Source organism: Heptranchias perlo, chromosome 1 (genome assembly GCF_035084215.1).
Source record: "Heptranchias perlo isolate sHepPer1 chromosome 1, sHepPer1.hap1, whole genome shotgun sequence".
NCBI lineage: Eukaryota > Metazoa > Chordata > Chondrichthyes > Hexanchiformes > Hexanchidae > Heptranchias > Heptranchias perlo.
In genome coordinates this window covers 69686413-69709290 of record NC_090325.1, presented here as the reverse complement: position 1 = coordinate 69709290, position 22878 = coordinate 69686413, and the positions used below count along the sequence as shown (strand labels likewise).

The 22878-nt window shown below is 42.9% G+C and overlaps 1 protein-coding gene across 1 annotated transcript in view; it reads right to left on the bottom strand.

Annotated features, from left to right (window-relative positions):
• ndufaf2 (NADH:ubiquinone oxidoreductase complex assembly factor 2) overlaps positions 1-22878 on the bottom strand; it is a 179712-nt gene that overhangs the window by 76623 nt on the left and 80211 nt on the right. The window contains exon 2 of the mRNA XM_067986466.1: positions 2171-2260. Within this exon, the coding sequence (XP_067842567.1) occupies positions 2171-2260 (90 nt within the window). The remainder of the gene's footprint in view (positions 1-2170; positions 2261-22878) is intronic.

The following is a 22878-nucleotide window of genomic DNA, read 5'->3' as shown; positions in this document are numbered from 1 at the left end:
CCTCCCTGCATCCAGTCTGTCGAGCCCTGTCACAATTTTATATGTTTCAATGCGATCCCCTCTCATTCTTCTAAACTCGAGTGAATACAGGACGAGTCGACCCAATCTCTCCTCATACAACAATCCTGCCATCCCAGGAATCAGTCTGGTGAACCTTCGTTGCACTCCCTCGATGACAAGTATATCCTTTCTTAGATAAGGAGACCAAAACTGCACACAATACTCCAGGTGTGGTCTCACCAAGGCCCTGTATAACTGCCGTAAGACATCTTTGCTCCTGTGCTCAAATCCTCTTGCAACGAAGGCCAACATACTATTTGCCTTCCTAACTGCTTGCTGCACCTGCATGTTTGCTTTCAGTGACTGGTGTACAAGAACACCCAGGTCCCTTTATACATCAACATTCCCCAATCTATCACCATTTAAACAATACTCTGCCTTTCTGTTTTTCCTTCCGAAGTGGATAACTTCACATTTATCCATATTATACTGCACCAGCCATGTATTTGCCCACTCACTCAACTTGTCTAAATCGCCATGAAGCCTCTTTGCATCCTCCTCACATCTCATGATCCCGCCTAGTTTTGTGTCGTCAGCAAACTTGGAAATATTATTTTTGGTTCCCTTATCCACATCATTGATATATATTGTGAATAGCTGCGGCCCAATCACTGATCCAGGCGGTACCCCACTCGTCACCGCCTGCCACCCCGAAAAAGACCCATTTATTCCTACTCTCTGTTTCCTGTCTGTTAACCTGTATGTCTTTGCCTTGACTTTCCTGATTAGATTTCTAAATTTCCCCTCACCTGAGCCCTCCCTCCCTACCTTTTTAGTTTAAAGCCCCATCTACAGCCCATTATTCGACTCGCCAGGAGGCTGGACCCAGCTTGGTTTAAGTGGAGCCCGTCCCAACACAGATCCCTCTTTCCCCAGTACTGGTGCCAGTGCCCCATGAATTGAAACCCCTGTCACCCACACCACTCTTTGAGCCACGCATTTAGCTCTCTGATCTGTTTGTCCCTATGCCAATTTGCATGTGGCTCAGGTAGTAATCCAGAGATTATTACCTTTGAGGTTCTGCTTATTAATTTCGATGCTTGCTCCTCAAACTGCCTCAGCAGAACTCCATTCTTAGTTCTACCTATGTCATTGGTTTCTACGTGGACCATGACAACTGGATCCTCCCCCTCATGCTCCAAGTTCTTTTCCAGCTGCGAAATGAGGTCCTTAACCCTGGCACCGAGCAGGCAACACAGCCTTTGGGACTCTCGGTCGCGGCTGCAGAGAGCAGGTCCATCCTCCTGACTATACTATCCCCCACCACTACCACATTCCTTTTTACTCCCCCCACTTGAATGGCCTCCTGTACCATGGTGCCGTGGTCAGTTTGCCCATCCTCCCTGCAGCCCTTGTTCTCATCCACACAGGTAGCAAGTGCCTCGTACCTGCTGGACAAGGTCAAGGGCTGAGGCTCCTCCATCACTGCATCCTGGGTCCCCATACCTGCATGACTCATAGTCACATCCTCCTGTCCCGGATCACTGAACAAATCTAAACCACTACCTAACCTAAGGGGTGTGACTGCCTCCTGGATCAAAGTGTCCAGGTAGCCCTCCCCCTCCCTGATGCATCGTAATGTCTGCAGCTTGGACTCCAGCTCAACTCTGAGCCGAAGTTCCTCGAGCTGCAGACACTTACTGCAGATGTGGTTGCCGGGGATCACGCTGCTCTCCACCAACTCCCACATGCTGCAGTTGTGACACACCATCTGCCCTGGCATCGCTTGTCAAAGCAGAATTTATTTATTTTATTAAAGTTTTTAAATCACTCGCTATTTTTGGTTTTATTAACTAATTAATTTATCTAGTTTAAGTTACTGATTTAAGCTCTTGGTTAAACCCTGCCCTGACTTAGAGAGAGAAAAACAGTGACACTCACCAACCAATCACCTACCTGCTGTCCTGTAACGTTACTCTTTCAATTTCTGCCTGTATGAGTTGATGCCAACTGTCTAAAAACCACGTGCAGCTCTCCTCTCCGCTTCTCCCGGCTCTTGGGCCTTCTGCTGACCGCGCTTTTTATCCACGAGGCCACAATTAGCCACCAAATAGAACACAAGCTGCGATTAACCTGTCTGAGCTTACATGCTGAAAAGGCACACTCTTACCTTCCCATTCAGAAGGAATATCTCCAACTTCATATTCATTTTCTTTTGGATTGACCGCTTCTATCAATCTTTTTGAACGAATAGTCTGTCCTAGAACCAAGAACAAATGATTAAGTGCTAACACCTAGAAAAGCTAAGTGAAACTATTGTTACCCCACCTCCTAGTTACAATATTACCACTGTAACGCATGCAGTACAAATCCAAAAGCAAACCTCTATTACTGTGCAGTGCTAACGCACTTATTGAGAACTAGTATATCCCTTGTAGTGTTGATCACTGGTAGGCTAGGACCTATAGTGTAGTTTTGATGTTTACTGCAGTCCTGCATGTGAAAGCGAGTGGCCCATCACTGTAACACAGCAAATCTACTGAAATACATCACATGACTAACGAGGTAAAAATTATTATATATCTTGCTGATATTGAAAGATACAGGCTTCCTGAATACATATGTAATCGTTTACCTACCACAAAGCTTCCTTAAGATACAAGTAAGTTCCTGTTGATGCAAGTAACTTCCTGTTATTTCCTCCCTCGAATCTCCTATTCCCAGTTATTTACATTATAAGATGTTTGATTTTTTTGCTCTGCTTCCCATTAGGAATTTGAACCATTTGCTTAAAATGTTTATTTGTTTGCCCTTCTTTTGGATGAACCAGGATGGGTCGAAGGGCCTCCTCATCGTAATTATCTTGTGATCTTCCACCCTTTTCAAAACCTTCCTTTTTCTCAGTTATTTCGATAATTATAAAAGATACTTTTTCCTTTACTTCTGAAGATGAATTATATTTCTTACTGAAGCTGTCATTGCTGCACCAGTGTTTCCACACTGTCTCGTCTCCAATAACCGGCAACTGAACAGGTGCTCATTCCCCATAGCCCGGGCCTGGCTGACCGACTGATTTCAACCTTAATGTTCGAGGTCAGAATCAAAGCGCCTCATGAATACAGCGCTTCTGATTGCACAGCAATATCAGTCTCCCCTCAGCAACAACAACGACGTTAGCTCAGAATTTGTATTTAATGGCTTAAACTGTAAAACAAGCTGAAAGAAATGAAATCTTTATTTTTTTCTGCCACTCTAGTCCCAAAGCTTTTATTTATTATTTTTTTGCCTGGTCACAGTGCAATGCCCTCTGGGTAATGCAGTTCCACAAGGAACAAGATGAAAACTGCTACTCACATGATATAACTCACACACACACACACACACACACAGACACACAGACACACAGACACAGTTGTCAATATTAGCTGGAAATTCCCAGCATCTAGGCCTGGATGAAATTTCTAATTCAAATGCAACTCAGGCTCCAGAGAAAAGGGCAGGCCTACCTAGGATAAACTTCTTGCAGGAATTAATAACTAATTATATTGGTACATTTAGTAATATTTTTCAGAATTGTGTGTTTCTTTGTATGTTCTGTATAAATATAATTTCTGGCTGTATATACTTAAAGTGAAGAAGAAAAATTGTGGATGAAATTTGTGTAAAGAACTTATTTGAGTAATTTGATTGGTCAGTTTTGTGGTACATATTGGGTTGGTGAATGATAGCTCTGAAAAGAAATGCGAGGGATTTGATTGCTTGGTTTTCTGCTGGTTACTCGTTTGTCTTTGGTACCTTCTGATTTTCTTTTCACATTCAGTCAACTAACTGGCTGCTTAAGTGGCAACAACGGATAAATGGTTATTTCAGGCAGTCAGTTTTTTGCACTGTAGATGCAAGACATTTTGAAGGTGTGATGCCCTGAGGTGCGAAGCACAAGACGCAAGACTTTTAATTATATGGATTAGTATATAAAAGTGTATAACTAGTATGCAATCGATTCATGCCAAAGACAAGTTGCCAATATGCCCAGCTACACCTAAATTAATATTAACACGTTTAATTGGCGAGATTACTCAATATTGAAATGCAGATTATTTCTCAATAAACCTTGACAATAATATTACAAATCATTAATCTTCTCTTGTAAGCAATCATGTACTGACATGGAGAACTTGCCAAGAGTTCAAGTCTGCACCGACAGCCACTCGCAGTACAAATTTACCAAAATCAGAGTAAAAATTCCAGATTAAACCGTATACAGGTAAACTCTAAACAGTAATGGACACCAGGGAAGGATTGAATTTCCAATGGCATCTCAGGTTTTAGATGGCTGCTGTATCTTGGCCTCAATCTCACAATTTAGGACATCACCTGAACATCTTGGTTAAATTCCTACTTTCAAATTAATCACAGTAATGTTTTACTGTATAGCCTGTATATACTGTGGTTTCAGTCGCCTTATGCTTTTAATCCCAACCACAATGTAACTCAATTGTATCATCCTGTGGCATTACTGGTACTGATGACAGTACAAGATACAAATGAAATGCAATGCAATCGCTGAAGATGGATCAGCATGGTAGAAATTTATAATGAGAGAAAATCCATCAATATTTAAAAAGGAATCACAGCAGTCTCTCATGGTCTTCAATAAACTTAAAATTTCCAAAATGCATCACAGCCATAAGTAAGAAAAAAACATAATTGCTAATTTACTGGAACCAATACAAACGAGAGAGAGAGAGAGAGAGAATACTTGCATTTATATAACACTTTATCACATAGCTAAGAAATGTCCAAAGCCCTTTCTATATACAATAAATTACTTTGAAGTACCTTGGCTGTTGTTATTAGGAAACAATAGACAATTTGTGCATAGCAAGATCCAACAAACTACAATGAGATGACTAGTTCATTTGTTTTTAGTGAAGTTGATTAAGGGAGGAATGTTGGCCAGGGAATTGGGAAAACTCTCTTTTCTTTGAGTAGTTCTATGGGACCTTTAATGTCCATCTCAACCATCAGAATTGGCAGATGGGGTCGATGTTTAATATTTAATCTAAAAACAGGTACTTTAGATAATGCAGCTTCTTCAGTACTGCACTGGAATATCAGCCTAGAATATGGGTTCAAGTCCTGGAGTGGGGCTCGAACCCATAACCTTCTCATTCAGAAGTGAGTGTTATCAACTGAACCAAGCTGACAATTTGGGACTTGTAACATCATTTAAACCTGCATTAGCTTTCCAAAGTGGTGAAGAGCTGTATTCTGATCCACAGCAAAGATCTGCTTCATTGTATTTTGCAGTTTATTGGTCCTGGATTAGGTGGTAAGAATTTTACTAAGTGTCAGCAGGCTACTTGACTGCAGAGGGCATCGCAGATGTGCTGTTCCTGTCCTCATCTAAAGTCCACACACATGCACTTTGAACATGGGTTATTGTATAGTAATCAGGACCAAGAACCCTGCCTCATTTCCTCCTCTCTAATACAGGGGTACTAAGGCCAACTGTAATGCAATCTGATCACCCCCACCACCCCACAGAAATGCACGCGCGGATGTACAACTCAGTGATCCATGGAACCCAACAAGTCATCAACACTTTAAAGAGTGGTCGGAGAGGGGAGGAAATGAGTTTTGTGGCACAGTGAATTAGAGTACTCTCTTTTCAACTCTGGCACCTGCATTTGAATCTAGCCCAAACTGAAGGCAAGAAAGCGTCCTTTTTCTCTGCTGTTACAAGGGTTTTATGTGAAACTAGCTTGACTTGTCTCAATTCAGATCTTGGGTCATGAGACCACAGCATACAACTTCCCGATAAGCAGCATCAATTGGCATTAAATTGTAGATCTCATGCAAGAGCGGCCAAAAATGTTTCAAGAAATAAGGGACCAGAATTTCAAAAAAATGTATACAATCCTCCAGTAGTACAGCATCATTTATTTTATTATAAACATAAAACCTCTCCCCGAGCTGGGTCGATAAACAGTATGCAGCCAAGTATTTTATTGGTATGTGGTACAATGAGTCACATGGGTTTGTACAGGTATCGCCAAAATGAGCTCCCATCCCTCGTAAACAGACAGCAGAATATAAAATTATAGTACAGTGATATTGAAATATCATCCACAGCATCTTCTGTAAATTAAAATCAAATTGGACATTTTACCTCAGATTTAACTTGGGATGAAAGCCTTCTTCTACCAGTTACCCTGGAAAAGCTGAGCTTCCTTGTGTTGATTTACTGTAAAGCAGAGTAAAAGGGACACAGAAAATATTTGCTGAATTACCAGCCAATTACTGTAATAGCAAGTTCTACCTCACCCTACCCTTTCCATAATAACTGAATCCAAGTACAGTTGATATGTGGTTTATATGGCAAAGTTTAGATTTAACCTCTCAATGTTGTATTTAAAGTTTCGATTAAAATAGATGTGAGAGAAAGTGTAAAAATGCTGCCAGTTAAGAAGACTGTATTCAGTTATAATAAAACTTTAGGGTTGATTGTAACCCACTTTGTCCTGTGGGGATGGGATGGGGGAGGGTCTTTAAAATGGAGTGTTATGACACCACCCACTCCCATTGGAATTACGCTGGCCACCATTCTAACTGCTCAATGCAGTTAGATGGCTGAGGCATCCACTAAAAGCAGACAGGAACCTCACAAATTTATGCGAATCAAGGTCCTATTACGTTAATGGGACCCCAATTGTATTTTAATCCAGGCCTGAGTGGGGGAAGGCTTGCCTGCCTGGTAAAGGCAGGTTGGCAGCTGTCAGGAAAGATGAAGAGGCCCTCCAAGGCAAGTGAAAAACTTTCTTGTGCAGGGCCAGAGGAGCAGAAGTGCTCTCCCATTGTCGCTGTCGTCTTCCACCTGTTTTGGGCGGGCAGCTGACCATCAAGATGTAGATGAGGCCTGGTAGTTAAAAAACCCTGGGCCTTAATTTAGGCCTGCAAGTGTGTTTGGCACTCGCCCCGCCCTCCTGACACGCGGTGGGAGTTAAAATCGACCCCATTATTTCAGTTCTAATAAAATTATTTCAGTTCTGTGCTCAGCTCAGTGCTAATCTTGAGGAAGCGTGGTCTCAAGATCCAACACTGAATCATGTTGTGTAACTCTCCAATGTAACGCTCCAAAATAAAATGGCAAATACACACATCCGACTGACTGCAAATCCTACCCTCATTTCTTACCAAGGAACTAGAGGTACAAATTTAATTTTTGTGAGCCATCCATGGAATATTCTTTTAAAATCATTCATAATGCTCTGTCAAATAAAATTTCCCATCTGGCTTGGACCATTCCAGGTGCAGGAGATTTTAGACAAAGAGGTCCAGGAATCCCTTCTGTGACTTACATAATTGACAATGTATTTAATTGTGTATACATCTACATTTGACAAATAGGAAGTTGCAAGAAATAATTTTTTCCTTAGCTGCTGTATGTATAATTTGGTCTGAACAGGCCTGGATAAATCTGCAATGAATATTTTCATTCCAGTTCAGTATTGGTAATAATACAATAAACCAGTAAAGATATCAGAACATTAATTTACAGCTTCCAGTTTGCTATGTTCCTTTCAATTTTAATTTGTCTTTTTATAAAGATTTTTTTAATACATTTCCTGTGTATATACATCCAGAGACACGCATAATCGGGGCACAAAGCAAACACGAGGTATAAAAGAACAAGGAAAATTGGGCCAAGTTAAGCACATAATTACACTACACCCGAATTTCCTCGATAATTTATGCCCATCTATCGATTGCTGAGCCCGAACACATCATGGCTTATTATAATGGCTCCGCCCCCAGCTATAGAGGTTTATATATAAATTTCCTCCAATTACGCTGGTTCAGAAGCTCTTAAAATTACAACCAGATTTTCAGGCTCACAGGCATTCATAGTCACCTGAACCAGACACAAATCAGCAGTTCTGGGAATTATTGAAGCCATTCTTCTCCTTTGAACCCTGACAGCCATTTTCCAGTCTTTTTGAAAAATAAAAACGGCTCTTTTGCTGGCTGTACCCCCGCTTGCCATTATCGTGGAGGAGGAGAAATAGGAGGAAGAGAACCAGAGAAGAAGACCTGGAGAGTGAAGCACCACCAGCGAAGACAGCACCCCCCACACACGATTACCCATCCTGGAGTCTGGCGGAATGATGCCTCTAATGAGTCATGGGCCTGTACTTGGTCCATGCTGTATGCACCTGGACCAGGGGTGCTGCTGGCTGCGTCCCAGGAGGGAGATCCTGAGCTGCCTCATCCAACCTGCCATGCACAGGCGGCACCATGCCTGCTGTTGGAAGGCTGTAGCCTGGGCTGGTGCTGACAACCTAAGAGATGGCAGCAGCAGGCATTTGGATCACATCTGCTGCCCTTTCACTGCGGTCTTGATCTGAGGCCCCAGTCATCAGCCTGATGGCTGGCACGATGGCAGCAGACAGGATCTGCAATGCCTCAGTGAAAGACTTGAAACCACGATTCACAGCGCCCTCCAGTATGTCACCAAAAGCTTCAAGATCAGAAGTCTGTGCTTCCATCAAGGTGAAAGACCCGACTGCTCCCTGAGCATCCCCTGCAGGGACCCCTGCTGCATGGTCCAATGCCCTGCCACGTGCTGCACCGGTTCTTCCATTCCAACATCACCTGCGTGATGTCAGTGTTGAGCATTTCAGCAGACTCGGAGGCCATACCAGCAAGAAGCTCCATGTTGCTGCTGATGAACCTGAGTCCTCATGCCCTTCTAATGCTCCAACAGCAGGCACCTCTTCAGGCCTGCAGCAGTCAAAACACATTCCACTGCCTCAGCAGTCCATGGCCGCCCTCTAGCCAGTCTCTCCAGAGAGGAAGCGGCATCCTCCACCTCCTTAGAGTCTCCCTGGCTCTCGAAACTGGTTTGTGATGCTAGAGAACTCAGCTAGCATCAAGTCGCTTGTTTGCCCTGGTGGAATATGTCCACGCTGCTGCCCTGTTGGGGAGAGCTGGGTGACTCTGACTCTGCTTGGCGGTGGCCTGAAGATGGGGAAGCAGGGTGCACTCCCAGGAAATAAGTAAGGTGTGCGTCTGTGACTTTCCATCATCCCCTCGTGTGCCAGCTCAACGAGGACAAGAGCACATAAAAAAATCCATAATCCCTTTTCTCCAGCAGATGCTCCCCTTCCCTCGGCAGGAAATTTAGGCGAAACTTGACATCGGCAGAATGGGTGCAGGAATGGGTGAGTGCCACTTCTGGATTATGCCCTCACAGGAGATTCCACCACTTGATTTTGTTTCCCATGAGTTAAACTTTCATCATTTCTTCCATCAACTTTCAATTCCTCCCCCCCCCCACCCCCCACATAAAAAAAAAGACACAGTTTGGTGGTGTAATCTTGGCTTTTTGTTTCTCTGCATGCCAATTTACATAGTCCCACCATGAAATAACAGTTGAAGTTTCAATGGCAATGGTACTTTTCTCTACACATGTTACTCCACAAGCTTGAAATCATCCCCCGACAATCACCCTTTCTTATAAAGGTTACAAAATAGATGCTTTGTTCAGACACTGTTTTCTCTGGACTCGGGCCATAGAGCTGTCCAAAAACATCCATTGTAATTCGACACAGTTAATGTTCAAACAGCTAGCTATGTACTGCATTGCTACGTCTCTAACTTATTAATGAATAATCGCTGGAAAAATTTCTAATCATTACCACTGCACTCAACGCTCAATTTGAGAACTACAGCTCAGCAGGTGTCCTTTTAGAGACAGTAGCAGAACGTTGCTGAATTAAACAAATATACATTGCCTTTCATTCGTCCTCATTTATTTATTTTAGATCTTGCCAATGTATTTTTATAAGGCACTGTGCACCATTTTGTTCTTTATCCAAAGGAATTTTCTTAAAAGTTTAGATGATAACACAGGAGGATAGTGTTACTGTGGCTATAGTCCAACCTCCAGCAGGTTCTCTGTTGTAACGGAACAAAGGACAGTGAACCAATTCATCATCTTGAGATGCTTATACTAGAACAGAACCTGTTGGAGACTACACTATAGCTGTTGATAGAAGGATAATTCACAATTTGCTTTAAAATCTGTGGTGAGGCCTCTACTGAGGTATTCACATCTGATGGCCAGCCAATCACAAAAGGTGAAAAAACACAATGTACAGATTACAGAAGGCAGTCCGTCCAATCTGTAACAGTGAACTTTGCACTTTGTTACTAAGACAGTTTTTGCATGTCGGCAACCTGTGTACACCAGTTCTTCTTGTGGGTAGGTTACATTACCATAAATTTGCAACAATATATTTAAGAAGATCACAGTCAGCAACCTAAAGTGCCATCGCTGAAAGTCACTGGGGTTTACCATTTGTTGATCGAATACAGCAATGCAACATTCCACAATGACAGTTAATGATAGTTTTGTGCTGTGGGCCATGCGCATCAGGAACTGGGCGGGTTCAGAATGCCCCAAACCCATTTCGTATAGGACTCCTTCAGCCAACAGACAGAGGAAACTTTCATCCTGTCAGTTTTACCTGAATCTGAACAGAGGTCCCAGGAGATAAGCCAGTGTGCTAACCTCCTGTGCTACCCAGATCTCAAAAGAGCAGTAAAAAATTGTTTGAAACAATTTAGATCTATTTTTATGATTTGTAGTATGGTATATGGAACAAATCAGTGAAACCAGAGGACACGACCTGCGCTTGAAGAGGGGTAAATTCAAAACCAATCTGCAAAAACAATATTTCAGTGAGCGAGTGGTCAATCTGTGGAATAGACTCCCTTGGGAGATGGTGGAAGCAGTTAGTATTGATTCATTCAAATACAAATTAGATAGATTTATTTCAGAAAATAACATTTTGGGATACAGCTTGAGTAGTTTGAGGCATGATATGTGGTAAGTGTAGCATGCTTGGGGGAAAAAAAGGTGATTTTGAACCTATGGTTCCCAAAGCTTTCCACCACTGGGGTTTGCCTTGTGTCATGTCTGAGTCTGTTGTAGATTAATTGATAGAGACTGATTGCTATGATTAGTCAACAACTCCATTATCGTTGTACTAGGCGACTACCAGGATGGTAGGAGGTGAACTAGATGGACCTTGGTCTTTTTTTGATTAGCAATTCCTATGTTCCTAAATCATATGATTTACTTCAATTTGAACACTCTAAGCCCAGAAGCTCATCATTCTGTACAACACTTTATTCATCTTTCCACTTGTACAATGTTACATACGGCAAACTATTCTTTGATTCAATTTTTCACTTTTTGGTAGGTCAATTTGATCAGATAACCCATGAGCAGTGCTGACAACTGCTGTGGAGAAAGCTATAGGCCAGACACTCCAAGCTGAAGAAAAAAAAGGGGATAAATGCAAATTGGAAATGTTGTATTATACATTTGGCACAAAATGTATTTTAATAGTTTCCATACTATTTCCTTTGTGTATTTGCACTTGTAGATACACAGGAAAACCAATTAAACAAATTTAGAGAAAAAGTATACAACATACAAAGGAGACCAATCACAATCAGAGAACAACTCAAGCATGCCACCAATTTCAGACCTTTTGATTGATATGAATTGGTACTGCAATTGTTCTTACATTGTCATGCAGAATAGTTTGCCGTATGTAACATTATAAAGTATATATAATATACCAGTGTATATAATACAGCAGAGGAGAGCATACTGGTTTATGGATGGCCCTTGGTACTGGTTCTGATGAGTGAATATTTAAGTGTAATACTGTGACTGCCTGTTGCACTCGTGCACTGAATTTTAGGCTGCTTTCCCATAGCTTCATGAGCTTCCAGAATCAGCTGGTTCCAAATGAAAACAACTATCACATTTTATTTTATAAAAAAACACTTTAGCAATGATTTAGAGACTCACTTACCCAGAAAAGAACATGCACACAATATTTATTGGAAATATTTTTTTAAATGCCGATCATTTGCACTACAGTTAAATTAAATTTGAAGCTGTAATTCTGAGAATGTTTGGGTGTAGTATACAAAGAAAGTTTACCAATTTTCACTTTTGCTTCCATCTTTGTTTGTTTCAATGGGACTAAGCACAGACTTTAATGAAAACATTAAAATATTTTCCTTTGGAAACAAATTAATTAAAAAATCCAAATTATTTGGGGACTAGAGTTTAAACAATTGAGTTTGGATAAATAGTCAAAAAGATGAAAAACCTCTTATGGAGGCCGCAGAATACAATCTTTGTCTACACGTTATATGGGCATAGTGTGTAGGTGTTCCACTGCAGATCAGCAATCACATCAAAATCATGTCTTGTATGAACTTTATCATGTATGAAAAATATATGAGGTGTGTAGAAAACTGACATATGCCACCTCAGTCACGAGAAATGACTGAAACAGAACAAAATTCACACATATAATCAATAGGATATATAATTGAATCAAAGACAAATACAAGGGAATGATTTCAAGGCGATAATTGAATCTCAAGTTTCAGATGACAATTATAAATTACTCAAATTCAGCTCTTGCAGTTTAGGATGTCATCTGAACCACTCAATTAGATTATTGCTTTATGTTCACTCCCAAACAGCCATTATTCTATACATGTCACCTTATTTCTAGTTTTCTTTTGGATTAGAAATGCTACTATTGTTCTCCAATGCTTAATATTTCACAGCATGACCACAAGATGACAAATCTACAGCTGATTCAGTTTATTTAGCAATAAAAGTAAAGGGCTTCTGGTGAATGGTCAAGTTATACAACAACTTGCAGTTATATTAGGCTTTTATTATGGAAAAATGTCCCAGTTATTTCACAGAGGTGTATTCAAAAAAATGGGAGCTGAGCCAAGGAAGGAGATATTAGAAGGCATCCCCAAAAACTTGGCCAAAGAGGTGGGTTTTAAGGAGAGTCTTAAAGGAAGATAGGGAGGTGGAGAGGCAGAGGGGTTTAGAGAAGGAATTCCAGAGCGTGGGTCCTAGGCAGCTGAAGGCATGGCCACCAATGGTGGGGCAAAGGGAGAGGGAAATGCACAAGAAGCCAGGGTCAGATGAACAGAGCGTTTAGGGGTGGGGGGGTTATAGGGCTAGAGAAGGATACAGTGATAGGAAAGGGTGAGGCCATAAAGAGATTTAAACACGAGGGTGAGGATTTTAAATTTCAGGTGTTGGGGAACTGAGAGCCAATGTAGGTCAGCAAGGACAGGGGTGATGGGTGAACAGGATTGATGCAGGATAGGATATGGGCAGCAGAGTTTTGGATGAGCTGACGTTTATACAGCGGGAGGCCAGCCATGAGAACATTGGAATAGACGAGTCTGGGAGGTGACAAAGGCATGGATGAGGGTTTCAGCAGCAGATGAGCTAAGGTAGGGGTGGAGGCGGGAGTAGGCAGTCTTTGTGATGGAGAGAACATGGTGCCAGAAGCTCAGCTCAGGTTCGAATAGGACACCAATGCTGTACAATCTAGTTCAATACGAGATAGTGGATGGGAGAGATAATTGAATCGGTGGTGAGAGTACGGGCTTTGTGGCAAAGGCCAAAGACGATGGCTTCGGTCTTCTTAATGTTTAACTGAAGGAAACTGCGGCTCATCCAAGAGTGCATGTTGGACAAACAACTAACAACACAGAGGCAGTTGAGGATCGATAGAGGTAAAACTGGGTGACTTCAGCGTACATGTGGAAAACTTGAGAGGAAAGGGAGGGTGGGATAGTTTAAAATGACAGACCGGTTGGGGGTGATGATAGTAATTTTGAAAGATAACCTGAGGAAAAGGAACCATTTACAATGTTAGCTAGCATGGAAGCGAGGGAGGGAAGTTGTGTGGTTAGCAGTTTAGTGGAAAGGGGTCAAGGGAGCAGGCGGTAGGTTTCATGGACAAGATGAGTTCAGAGGGGCTATGGGAGAAAAGCTTGAGAGACGTGGATTCAGGGCTAGGTCAAGGGGGAGAAGCAGCAGAGGCAGCTGAGCAGATGGTTTCTCAACCTTAGTGACAAAGAAGTCCATGAACTCCTCGCACTTGTTGGAGATGAGGGTTGGGGAGACTGGGGAGAGGACTTTAGGAGATGGTTGGTAGTGTAGGAAAGAAGCTGGGGATTATCTCTGCTCTCCAGGGTGATCCTTGAATAATGGGTGATTTTGGCAGAGGAGTATAAGGCGCAATAGTACTTGACGTGGTCCAGCTAGATCTGGTGATGGGTGGCTAAGTCGGTTGTGCGTCAGATATATTCAAATGTGTCTCCTTTGGACTTGAGAGCGCGAAGATGGGGCCCATACCAGGGTGAGCGACGGAAATCATAGAATCATAGACGGGAGAGAATAACATTTTTGCTGGGGTAAGGGCATCAAATGTGAAGCTGAAGGAGTGGTTGTGGCAAATCAATGGCTGCAGAAGTATTATGGTGAATGGTGGTCCAAGGGCTAGACAGGTGGAAGTTTGAACACGCAGTTCTAAGCGATCTGGGGCAATTTTTTCTAGAGGTGGATGCATAAGGAAATGGGTTTGGAAGTGTTAAGAGGATGGAGATGGTGAAGGATACAAAAAGTGGTTGAGATGGCCTGGTCAGTGATCGAGACTATGTTAGTAGAGATTCCACAGGAAACAGCAAGTCCATGAATAAAGGTAGGAAAGTTTGTATGGAAGGAGAGCTTTAGGGAGGACAGGAGGGCAGTGAGTTTGGAGGAGAGAGGGCAAGGTGAGCAGAGATGGATTTGAAATTACAGAGGATGAGGAGTCATGTAGTACAGAAAGCAGAGAGGATATCTCAGGAGAAGAGAGGGTGCGGGCTTGGGGGATCAGTATAGACAACGAGGATATTAATGGAGAGGCATGAGGGATGGAATATGGTGAGGTGCTCGAAGGAGGGGAAGATACAAAAAGAGCAACAGCGAAGACTAAGGTGTGATTTGATGATAAGGGCCACACTGTTTGGGCAGGGCAGCAGGTGGAAAGTGTTACCAGACAGGAAAGCTTCGGTGAGGGACAAGGTATTGTCACCAGTGAGCCAAGTTTCAGTTAAACCCAGGATGTTAATGCAGTCATGCACAGTAAGTTTGTGGATGGCAAGGACCTTGTACACTAGTGAACAGACATTCTAGAGAAAAGTGGAGAGTGGTGATGCTTGTGATCCACTGGTAGAGCTTCAAGTAGGCAGTAGTGGGTGGGCTGAGTGGGACAGGAAGGAGGTTGGGGACATTAGCACCCAGCAGACGTGATGGTGAAAGAAGAGGATGGGGCAGTTGGGGTTACTGTTTGTAAGGAGTCAGTGATGGATCCTTAATAGTCCTTTGAAGAATGCCAAAAAAGGCACAGAGGGTAGCTGTGGCCTTATCCGAGAGGGATTCAAGCCTGTGAAGGTGGGAGGAGAGCGGGAATGTAGAGCAAAAAAAAAATTGGGGTAAGGATTTGGGGGGGGGGGGTCAAAATACCCGAGGGGGTAGAATTGAAAGTTGGCATGACTGGGTAACAAGTAGGGGAGGAGACAGAAGATAAGGGCATGAGAGGGGCGAAGAGAAAAAAAATGGGAGATGGAAAAAATGCAAATTGCACACGTGAATTGATAGAGGGAATTCAGGTTACATTGGCATGGCATTAGGTTAAAAGAACATGTCCTGGTCGTAAATAGAGGCCAGGGAAGAGACAAGATAAGAGACCCAAGGTGAAGTTAGAGGCCCCGTAATGGGATGGAGTCATCTTGTAGACAGCATGGAGGAGGCAGCTTGGAGCATTCACAAAACAGTCCCAGGCTCAAAGACAGTTGTGGAGAGACTGTAGATCCAGAAACTGTTAAAGGGGTAGAGTATAAGTGGGTGCTCAGCCGAAGTTTGTCCAGCAGTATCAGAGAGCTAAGGAAGAGTGGAAAGTCAACCATGGGCCAGCAGAGGTGTGTAGCAGCCTCAGATGTTAGCAGTGTGTACCAACAGATCAGTATACCAACAGAGGAGTTAGAAGCAGTGGGATTGAAACCAGAGGATCAAAAGCAGTGAAGTCCAGGTAGCTAGCGGAAGGTGAAAGGTAAATTCACAGGATCAGTATAGATGATAAAGTTGGTCCGAGGAACAGCTGTATGGAGGTCAGGAGCACAGAAGATCGGGAGCAGCAGCTTAAGGAACCAGTTCAACCCAGTCCAGCGAAGGGTGACAGAGGTGTTTTGAAGGACAAGTGCAGCAGAGCAAGGCAGAGTCAGCAGCCACAGGAAGTAAATGGATAGCAGCAAAGCAGAGATCATTTAGCAGCAGGGGAGCAGAATCCAGAGCACAATGGGAACAAGCAGGAACGGATCAGATCTGACTCAGCTAAAAGTGAAAAGTCCCAGCAGAGGAGCAGAATGCTGAGCCTGCAGAAACAGAACAGGTAGTGGAATAGAGGCAGTCCAGCAGAAAATACAGCCTCAGAAAAAAGCACAGAGGTCACAGTAAAACCCAGAAGCCAGTGGAGAAATGGAATTCAGCTCAGAAGAGAACAGATTTCTGCCCAGGACCCAACACACCAGCAGACTAAAGTTAAGAAGCCAGCACTGAAGCCCAGCAGGCAACAGCAACAGGTTGGGAATGGCCACTGTAGACTGAAAAAGGTTATCTTAAACTTGAAGAAATTGAGTGGTGGAGCAGAGTCACAGCAGCCAAGGCATGCAGTGTAGTCCAGTGGAGGCGTGCAGGAAATCAAATGTGGACACAATTCTAATACGTGCAAAATAGGGGAGAAACGACAGGAAGAGACAAACTGGTCCTTCAAGTCTGTTCCGTCCCAACTTGATGCAACCTGCACACATCATTAAGGCCACCCACTTTCCCCTCACAATCATGCAATTTCCTGAGAGAGGCAAAAAAACTTATTCAGAGAAATTCCTTTCCAACTCCTGCAGGCAATCAAGCAAGCTCCAGGAGACTATGGTGACTGGTACCATCATCACTGTTAATCCATTTACTTTCTATAACTTGAGATGTCGTTCACTTGTAGGAACTCGTGCAATTTGCTTTTGAACTTACTCCAGCGGTTGATGGTTCTCTGTGAAATGAAGTACTTCCAGCCATGTAACCTAACTCTACACTTGTGTAAAATATAATGATGTCCCCAGACTTCTCCTGCCTATCTAGCTCAAGTAGCCTATCCATGTAGACAGAATCTAATCCCTTCATTATTTTAACTATTTTTGTTGTGTTACCTGTGGCTCAGTGGGTTCATGTCCAACTCCAGAGGCTGAATGAGTGCTGCACTGTTGGAGGTGTTGTCTTTCGAATGAGACGTTAAACCAAAGCCCTGTCTGCCTTCTCAGCAGCACTATCCAAAAAAGAGCAGGGGAGTTGTCCCGGTGTCCTGGTGAACATTTATCCCTCAACCAACATTTAAAACAGATAATTTGGTCATTTATTTCATTGCTGTTTGTGGGAGATTGCTGTGCTTCAATGACTACACTTTAAAAGTACCACATTGGTTGTAAAGCAGTTTGGGACATCTGGAGGTCGTGAAAGGTGCTATATAAATGCAAGTCTTTCTTTCTTTTATTAAAGATCTCAAATCATATCCCCTCAAAGTCTATGTTTTTCCAAAATAAAAAGTCCCAGCTCTCTAAGCCTGTTCAAATATCAAAGGGCCCTTAAACTAGGCATCAGTTCAGTCAGCCTACTGTGAACCTTTGCGAGGGCCTGTACAATCACAATCTTATGATTCCGAATGGTGGAAAAAAAGAGAGCAGATTGATGACATCAAATACTGCATGAAATTTTTTTTTATTCATTCATGGGACATGGGAATTGCTGGCAAGACCAGCATTTATTGCCCATCCCTAATTGCCCTTGAGAAGGTGGTGATGAGCCGCCTTCTTGAACTGCCGCAGTCATGTGATGATGTTTCTCCTATTCTGCTGTTAAGTAGGGAGTTCCAGGATTTTGACCAAGTGACGATGAAAGAACGGCGATATATTTCCAAGTCAGGATGGTGTGTGTTTTGGAGGGGAACGTGCAGGTGGTGGTGTCCCCATGCGCCTGCTGCCCTTATCCTTCCAGGTGGTAGAGGTCAGAGGTTTGGGAGGTGCTATCGAAGAAACCTTGGCGAGTTGCTGCAGTGTATCATGTACATGGTACACACTGCAGCCACGGTGCGCCGGTGCTGGAGGGGGTGAATGTTTAAGGTGGTGGAAGGGGTGCCATTCAAGTAGGCTACTTTGTCCCGGATGGTGTCAAGCTTGAGTATTGTTGGAGCTGCAAGTGGAGAGTATTCCATCACACTCCTGACTTGTGCCTTGTAAATGGTGGAAAGGCTTTGGGGAGTCAGGACGTGAGTCACACTCCACAGAATACCCAGACACTGACCTGCTCTTGTAGCCACAGTATTTATGTGGCTGGTCCAGTTAAGTTTCTGGTCAATGGTGACCCCGAGGATGTTGATGGTGGGGGATTTGGTGATGGTAATGCCGTTGAATGTCAAGGGGAGGTGGTTAGACTCTCTCTTGTTGGAGATGGTCATTGCCTGGCACTTGTCTGGCACGAATGTTACTTGCCACTTATCAGCCCAAGCCTGAATGTTGCTGCAGGCGGGCATTGACTTCTTCATTATCTGAGGGGTTGCGAATGGAACTGAACACTGTGCAATCATCAGCAAACATCCCCATTTCTGTCCTTATGATGGAGGGAAGGTCATTGATGAAGCAGCTGAAGATGGTTGGTCTTAGGACACTGCCCTGAGGAACTCATGCAGCAATGTCCTGGGGCTGAGATGATTGGCCTCCAACAACCACTACCATCTTCCTTTGTGCTAGGTATGATTCCAGCCAATGGAGAGTTTTCCCCTGATTCCCATTGACTTCAATTTTACGAAGGCTACTTGATGCCACACTTGGTCAAATGCTGCCTTGATGTCAAGGGCAGTCACTCTCACCTCACCTCTGGAATTCAGCTCTTTTGTCCATGTTTGGATCAAGGCTGTAATAAGGTCTGGAGCCGAGTGGTCCTGGCGCAACCCAAACTGAGCATCGGTGAGCAGGTTATTGGTGAGTAATTTCCTATGCAATATTTGATTAAAATACTTACACAACCATCTGCACAACTGCAATGTCTGTTTGTTGGTAACTGGGGTGCCTAGTTAATTGTGCAGTAGGTACATAGAATGATGTTAATAGCTTGAGTTATTATTCAGTATGCAGTTGTAAACCATCATAAGAAACAATTGTATTGTTTCAAAAAAAGTTGCTGCAGTGTTCAGTTAGTTTTCATAAGCAATTGGGTAAATGGCACCACAATAACCACTTGCACTTCCTCCCCTAGCCCCAACATCAATTCTACCAAACTGGAACACCATACAGCTTCATTTTATAAATATAACATATAATCATTGCACATGATGCATTTACTTTAGTTTATTTACAGAACAGTACTGTTACCAGACTCCCATTGTGATAGAGATACTGCAATTTTCTTTTTAAAAAAAAAAATTAATAAAAGTACAACAGCTCATCACATTTTCAAAAACTCTAATTGGGTATAAATAAAATGTGTTTTTATTTCCTTCTTTCATAACACTCAGTCCTGCACGAATTGTCACAATGAAAACAATTTTCGTTCACAAGCTCTTCACATCACTGTTGAAGGCTGTATTAAGAACATAAGAAATTGGAGTTGGCCATACGGCCCCTCGAGCCTGCTCTGCCATTCAATAAGATCATAGCTGATCTTCTACCTTAACTCCACTTTCCCACCCGATCCCCATATCCCTTGATTCCCTTCGTGTCCAAATATCCATCGACTTCAGTCTTGAATATACTTAACAACAGAGCATCCACAGCCCTCTGGGATACAGAATTCCAAAGATTCACAACCCTGAGCGAAGAAATTTTTCCTCATCTCAGTCCGAAATGACCGACTCCTTATCTTGAGACTATAACCTCTAGTTCTAGACTCTCCAGGCAGGGGAAACAGCCTCTCAGCATCTATCCTGTTGAGCTCTCTAAGAATTTTATACGTTTCAATGAGATCACTTCTCATTCTTCTGAACTCTAGAATATACGCCCATTCTATTCAATCTCTCCTCATTGGAGAACCCTCTCAATCCATAAATCAATCTAGTGAAGTATTGATATAGGATAATGATGCTGGATACAATTCACTTCTATATGTATTCTCAACTGCATTCTTTAAAAAGGTTCATTTTTGCTACCCATGGATACACATTCAATCTTATAAAGCTCTTCAATCAAAACTATTAAGGGAACAGTTAAACACAATGCCTAATGAACAGCAGAAGAACTTAACTATTGCATAGAGCCACAGCACTTTTGAGTTTTAAATTAACAACTTTAATTAAACACAATCAGAAGAAAATATTTTCATATACACTGGGAAGGTCCCAGATTTGATCCCAGGTCAGTGCCGAGTTAGTTAATCTGAGTGGAGGCAGCATTTAATGTGTTAAAACCAACTTCAAACAGTCTGCCATTTTTTATTGCATCTCTCACCATTCATTAATATATATTTATGTTCCCTCTGATCCCTCCCCCCCCTTACCCTTACTCATTTGGTAATTTATACAGGGGCACAGCCCCACAGAAGTTCTACGGTTGGCTTAATTCCCTCTGGGACTATGGAATTTGGGCCAAACTATCATTGCCATGGGTTTCTGTTGCTGATTGCTATCCAGTGATACCACACATAACTACTTCCAGTGGGTAAGAATTCAGCTCAGCTATGATGTTCCAGGTCAAATGGTCCAATGACGATCAGTGCCCAGGTTCACATATCAAGAACAGGTACTTGAAGAGCTGCCACTGTCTGTGGGGCTGTGCCCCTGTATGAATTACCAAATGAGTAAGGGTAAGGTGGGGGGGGGGGGGGTGGGGGGGTGGGGAGGGATCAGAGGGAACATAAATATATATTAATGAATGGTGAGAGATGCAATAAAAAATGGCAGACTGTTTGAAGTTGGTTTTAACACATTAAATGCACAATTGGCAGAGATTTTCATGCACAAGTTCAAAATGAACTGAGGACTGTTCAGATCTTTTATAATGGATCTTGGACAGTTATTTTTCATAGGATTGAGAAAGGCATGGATGTTAGGGAACTTGGGGAAATAAATAGTGATGTCTTGAGGAGTGTACATATTACAGAGAGGGAGGTGCTAGAAGTCATTATCGCGCATCAAGGTAGATAAATCTCCGGGACCTGATGAAATGTATCCCAGGACGTTATGGGAGGTTAGGGAGGAAATTGCGGGTCCCCTAGCAGAGATATTTGAATCATCGACAGCTACAGGTGAGGTGCCTGAAGATTGGAGGGTAGCAAATGTTGTGCCTTTGTTTAAGAAGGGCGGCAGGGAAAAGCCTGGGAACCACAGACCGGTGAGCCTGACATCTGTAGTGGGTAAGTTGTTAGAGGGTATTCTGAGAGACAGGATCTACAGGCATTTGGAGAGGCAGGGACTGATTAGGAACAGTCAGCATGGTTTTGTGAGAGGAAAATCATGTCTTACGAATTTGATTGAGTTTTTCGAAGGGGTAACCAAGAAGATAGACGTGGTCTACATGGACTTCAGCAAAGCCTTTGACAAGGTACCGCATGGTAGGTTGTTACATAAGGTTAAATCTCACGGGATCCAAGGTGAGGTAGCCAATTGGATACAAAATTGGATTGACGACAGAAGACAGAGGGTGGTTGTAGAGGGTTGTTTTTCAGACTGGAGGCCTGTGACCAGCGGTGTGCCTCAGGGATCAGTGCTGGGTCCTCTGTTATTTGTTATTTATATTAATGATTTGGATGAGAATTTAGGAGGCGTGGTTAGTAAGTTTGCAGATGACACCAAGATTGGTGGCATTGTGGACAGTGAAGAAGGTTATCTAGGATTGCAACGGGATCTTGATAAATTGGGCCAGTGGGCCGATGAATGGCAGATGGAGTTTAATTTAGATAAATGTGAGGTGATGCATTTTGGGAGATCGAATCGGGCCAGGACCTACTCCGTTAATGGTAGGGCGTTGGGGAGAGTGAAAGAACAAAGAGATCTGGGAGTACAGGTTCATAGCTCCTTGAAAGTGGAGTCACAGGTGGATAGGGTGGTGAAGAAGGCATTCAGCATGCTTGGTTTCATTGGTCAGAACATTGAATACAGGAGTTGGGATGTCTTGTTGAAGTTGTACAAGACATTAGTAAGGCCACACTTGGAATACTGTGTACAGTTCTGGTCACCCTATTATAGAAAGGATATTATTAAACTAGAAAGAGTGCAGAAAAGATTTACTAGGATGCTACCGGGACTTGATGGTTTGACTTATAGGGAGAGGTTGGATAGACTGAGACTTTTTTCCCTGGAGAGTAGGAGGTTTAGGGGTGATCTTATAGAAGTCTATAAAATAATGTTCTTATGTTCTTATAATGAGGGGCATAGATAAGGGAGATAGTCAAAATCTTTTCCCAAAGGTAGGGGAGTCTATAACGAGGGGGCATAGATTTAAGGTGAGAGGGGAGAGATACAAAAGGGTCCAGAGGGGCAATTTTTTCACTCAAAGGGTGGTGAGTGTCTGGAACGAGCTGCCAGAGGCAGTAGTCGAGGCAGGTACAATTTTGTCTTTTAAAAAGCATTTGGACAGTTACATGGGTAAGATGGTAAGATGGGTATAGAGGGATATGGGCCAAGTGCAGGCAATTGGGACTAACTTAGTGGTATAAACTGGGCGACATGGACATGTTGGGCCGAAGGGCCTGTTTCCATGTTGTAAACTTCTATGATTCTATTCTATGATAAAATTTTGTTTTTAAACTTACTTTGTTCCTCAAAAACAGTTGAGTGACTACACAGGCAAATGGGTAGTTTTAAGTGTTTATGTAGTGCCTTTAATGTAATACATCAAGGCGCCCCATTAGGTTGGATGGGGGTGGATTGATGGGCATTAATCATA